The sequence below is a fragment of the Electrophorus electricus genome, chromosome 18 (assembly GCF_013358815.1).
Source record: "Electrophorus electricus isolate fEleEle1 chromosome 18, fEleEle1.pri, whole genome shotgun sequence".
NCBI classification, from domain to species: domain Eukaryota; kingdom Metazoa; phylum Chordata; class Actinopteri; order Gymnotiformes; family Gymnotidae; genus Electrophorus; species Electrophorus electricus.
The window spans coordinates 17,042,416-17,047,415 of NC_049552.1; the positions used below are offsets into that span (position 1 = coordinate 17,042,416).

A 5,000-nucleotide genomic window follows, 5' to 3' on the forward strand; every position below is an offset into this window, starting at 1 on the left:
GTTCCTCATTTAAGATAACGCACAAAGGCTAATTCTTAAATAGCTATTTACAACTAGAAAAACCTGTGTCGCAGAAAACCCATTTCGACTTAGATTTAACTGATCAAAAAACGTGTACATAAGCCATAGTGCATGTTTGCAGTCCTCATTATTCGGGTGCCATGCCCGGGTTTTGGTGTTAAAGCAACAGTAACGCTAACGTAGACAAACGGGGCAATGAAGACAGACGTGCCCACCATGACTGCACACAAACGGTTTATATTACACATGAAACCATATCACTCAACCACCTAGAAATAGAGAAAAACGACCCCCTTATGATTTAGCTCCCTATACAATCGTTAAATTGTAATAAATACTCTATAGTTAGCTGCGTGTGCTACTGGCGGATCGGACCACCATGCAAAAGTTGGCTAGGTTATCTTAGCTAGCCACAAACGCGGTAACGCTAGCTAAGTGGCTAGCTAGCAAGTTCTCTCTACAGATAACAGACAAACTCCTGGCATGTATACAAAGCTTTTAATATCAGCTCTTCAGTTCTGAGCAGTGCTTTAGCTAATGCTGTGAGGAAACGTTAGCAAGCTAACGTTAGGTGAGGTAGCTTAGCTAGGGAACAGAAAGACAGTGGCAACAGATAGCTAGCGAACAATTAAACTAACAAGCTGTTCGAGAAATCTTTAAAATTTTAAATTGATTTTAAGTATAAATTGGAAAATATGACCGATGATTATACATCGTCGAAAGATGAATGGGAATGTGACAGTAAGCCAACATCTCTCACCGACGACGAGGATCGTAGTCCAGAAGGCCGCAGTGACCCCGGTGTAGAGAATGGCGTGTCCGTTCATCATCCACGCTACCAAAAGCGCCAGTTTTCCTTAAGTTAGCTAATAGCTTTCACACAAATAAACTTGCAAACTTTAATGTCTTGAAACGTTAGCTACTGCATAAACAAACCCAGGAGGGCGACTGCTACCTTCGAAACGAGAAGGGAAGCGGTCAGCTGATCACGTGAACAGCACGACTGGTTCACGTGACTCATGCTCAAACTCGGGATACGTTCAAAATAGTTTGTGGAATATGTCTGTTTCCGAGTTGCAAAAGTAACCGCACGCTACGAGTTTTTGAGCGCTGTGCAAACTTCGAACTTTAGTCTTGTAGTGTCCAAAAAACAAAGTTGGTTCTCACCCCCAACAGAATGGAGAACCACCAAAAGTAATAATAAAACGATTTTGAAGACCCCAGTGCGCAATGGGAAGTTATGAATAATAATCATTATTATTACACCAACCATTCCCGCCTATTGAATTTGCATTGATCGCATATGACAATGTATACTTTTTCTCTAATACGCTTTAAAAGACAATATCTCAACAGCGACAGCACATATAAACAAGCGTTTTTGCGTGGTTAAATCTATAGACCAGATGAGAGACTGGCAACCCACTGAGAAAATGGAACCGCCGTAAAGAATAATGAACAGGCCTATGTAATTCTCTGTGATAGCTGTAATAAAGTTGATTTGTTCAATTTTACTCTTTTAATTTGTTAATTTTTACCCACTTCACCAGTCAGAGAATCCCCGCTGGCAATGACTGAAACACTAAAAGGGGGGCTCTTGAAGATAAGGCCTGAAGTCAGTAATGCACTCACCTAGCTGACCACTGTTAAATAGTTATAATTAGTATATCATACCGGTTTAGCTACGCTAACCTATCTATTTAACAAATGTCCAGTATATATAGGCTTAGTGTTAGGGTTAACTAGCTAGCTACTGACTTTCCACTGTTAACTGGGCAGCCGGTAGCTAGTGGTATCTAGTGGTTTAATGCTTGCGGTTTAAATGCTTGGTGGACATTTGATTGTATGGTTTACTGAGCTGAAAGCTAGCTAGCTACTTTACTGGGTATGATTCTGTGACCTGCTGGGCTTGGAGGTCTGTTTCTAGTTTTGGTTAAAGGGTCAAACTGCATGGTCTGCCCAGGCCCATAGCGAATTTGCTGGGCATGACTCTGTGACCTCTTGGGCTTGGAAGTCTGGTTGTAGTATTATTTAAAGGCATAAGTTTAAGTTTAAGTTTGGTTTATTTGTCACATACATAGTCATACACAGTATAACTCGCAGTGAAATGGTTGAGAGTGCTCTGTCCAAACTGAGGAAAAAGAAAACGGGTGCATAGAGAAATATATATTCTATATATGTACAAAAATATATTAACAATGTATGTACAAAATATGTATATTATGATTATATACACAATGTACAATGTATATGGTTGTGTGTATATATATGTAAACAATGTACAGAATGTACAGATCCACAAAGTGCATGAAGTGTGCCCTGGCCCAGCACTACTTTGCTGGGCATGACCGTGTGACATCTTGGGCCTGGAAGTCTGGTTGTAGTATTATTTAAAGGCTCAAATGTGAGGAATTGTGCCCAGGCCCAGAGCTACGTTGCTGGACATGAACGTGTGACCTCTTTGGCCTGGAGGTCTGGTGTTTCCATTATTTAAAAGTTCAAATGGCCTGAAGTATGCCCAGGCCCAGAGCTACTTTGATGGGCATGATTCTGTGACCTCTTGGGCCTTGAAATGTAGTGCTTTGAATGATTTAAAGAGTGAAACAGTCTGAAGTGTGCCCATGTTTAAAGCAACCTTGCTGGGCATGACTGTGTGACCTCTTGGGCCAGGAAGTCTGTTTCTAGTTTTATTTAAAGGGTCAAACTGCTTGAAGTGTGCCAAGGCCCAGCGCTAACCCTAAAGCCGCCAGGGACGGGACGAACGCGTGGCAGGTGGCGTTCATTAGGGACAGTCATGGAGGTGATGCTCACCGAGTTGCAGGCCATTTGGACCTGGCCCGGCCTAGATGTGAGTATTCAAAGTCAACGCATTTGTTTCAAAGTTCGGTGTAATTGCGCATGCGTGGCATGTGTGTGTGTGGGATGAGATTCCCCCCCCATTTTTGCCAATAAGCAAATGTAACAGTCGTTGCAAGGGGGGGCCCGCTAGAACCCAAGTCTGGGCGGGCTTAAATGGTTTAGTCCGAGGAGGGGTGCTTAAGTCTGGGCCCGAAAGGTTTGGCTGGTGCGCCAGGTTTGTGGAGGGGTACGTCCCTGGACCGTATAAGGGGAGATGGTGTGTGGCCTGGCTGGGTGAGGTTGCAGTTTGTTGGGCATGAGAGATTGGCGTGTGGTGCCCTGGAGGTGTGGTTGTTCCAGGAGGGGCAAGGTGGCGTAGTGTGGCTGGGTGAGGGTGCACTTCACTGGGCATGTGGTTGTGAGTTGGAGGCCCATTGCTTTGAATGACAGAAAGGGTCCGATTTGTTCCCAGGTTTAAACGTACCTAGTTGGGCATGACTGTGAGAACTCTTGGTTCAGGAATTCTGGTTGTAGTATTATTTAAAGGGTCAACCTGCGTGAAGTGTACCCAGGCCCAGAGCTACTTTGCTGGGCATGACTGTGTGACCTCTTGGGCCTGGAAGTCTGGTTGTAGTATTATTTAAAGGGTCAAACTGCATGGTCTGCCCAGGCCCAGAGTTACTTTGCTGGGCATGACTGTGTGACCTCTTGGGCCTGGAAGTCTGGTTGTAGTATTATTTAAAGGCACAAAGTGCATGAAGTGTGCCCTGGCCCAGCACTACTTTGCTGGGCATGACTGTGTGACCTCTTGGGGCTGGAGGTCTGGCGTTTCCATTATTTAAAAGGTCAAATGGCCTGAAGTGTGCCCAGGCCCACAGCTACTTTGCTGGGTATGATTCTGTGACCTCTTGGGTCTGGAAATGTGGTGCATTGAATGATTTAAAGAATGAAACGGTCTGAAGTGTGCCCAGGTTTAAAGCAAACTTGCTGAGCATGACTGTGTGACCTCTTGGGCATGGAGTTCTGTTTCTAGTTTTGGTTAAAGTGTCAAACTGCATGAAGTTTGCCCAGGCCCAGTGCTAGTTTGCTGGGCATGACTGTGTGACCTCTTGGGCCTGGAAGTCTGGTTCTAGTATTATTTAAAGGGTCAAACTGCATGGTCTGCCCAGACCCAGAGCTAATTTGCTGGGCATGATTGTGTGACCTCTTGGGCCTGGAAGTCTGGTTGTAGTATTATTTAAAGGGTCAAACTGCGTGAAGTGTGCCCAGGCCCAGAGCTACTTTGCTGGACATGACTGTGTGACCTCTTGGGCCTGGAAGTCTGATTGTAGTATTATCTAAAGGGTCAAACTGCATGGTCTGCCCAGGCCCAGAGCTACTTTGATGGGCCTGCAAGTCTGGTTGTAGTATGATTTAAAGGGTCAAATGGTCTCCATTGTGTGTCCAGGTTTAAGGCTACTTTGCTGGGCATGTGATTTAGAGAGCGTTGGAAGTCTGGATCCTGTATTATTTAAAGGCTCAAATCACAAGAAAGTGTGCCCAGGGACGAAGCCACTTTGCCCTGCATGGTCGATGTGACACGGTGGGCCTGGAAGTATGGTTTCCCCCCATCTATCCATTCACTTGAAGCGGGTCAAAGTGCCCGAATTGTGCCCAGGCACGGAGCTAGGTCGCCGGTCATCAGCACGTGCGCACTTAGACCCTTGAAAACGTGAGCCCCAGGGGCCGCGCGGCATCGAATGTGCACGGCCTTCGAGCTACCGACTGGCCACGAGAGCTGGACCCATCGGGTACGGAAGCCTTTCCGTCACGTGCTCGTTTTCCACTCCAGCCTGCGAATTTAAAACCGACGCGCATTTTATTCTTTTCCCCTTTTATCCTTTCATATCTCTCCGCTACTTTGGAGAAGAGAGACCTCTGTATATATACTATATACTGTTTATGTAGTACCTGGTTTAACACTATACCCTCAGCTTACTCTAGTCTGCAGATGTGAAGAAATTAAACAGAATGTGTATCTGTGTATATGTGCGCACCTGTATATGTGTGTGTGTGTGTGTGTGTGTGTGTGTGTGGAGAAGCATGTTCTGGTTCTCCTGCAGCAGAATGCAGCACGAATTGCCAGGAAAGACCTGCATGTC

At 45.4% G+C, this 5,000-nt stretch overlaps 1 protein-coding gene across 1 annotated transcript in view; it reads right to left on the bottom strand.

Moving 5' to 3' along the window:
* atp6v0b (ATPase H+ transporting V0 subunit b) overlaps positions 1–1,019 on the bottom strand; it is a 6,929-nt gene extending 5,910 nt beyond the window's left edge. The window contains exon 1 of the mRNA XM_027021733.2: positions 782–1,019. Coding sequence (XP_026877534.1) covers positions 782–851 — 70 coding nt within the window. The 5' untranslated portion in view covers positions 852–1,019. The remainder of the gene's footprint in view (positions 1–781) is intronic.
* Between the last annotated feature and the right edge of the window lie 3,981 nt (positions 1,020–5,000).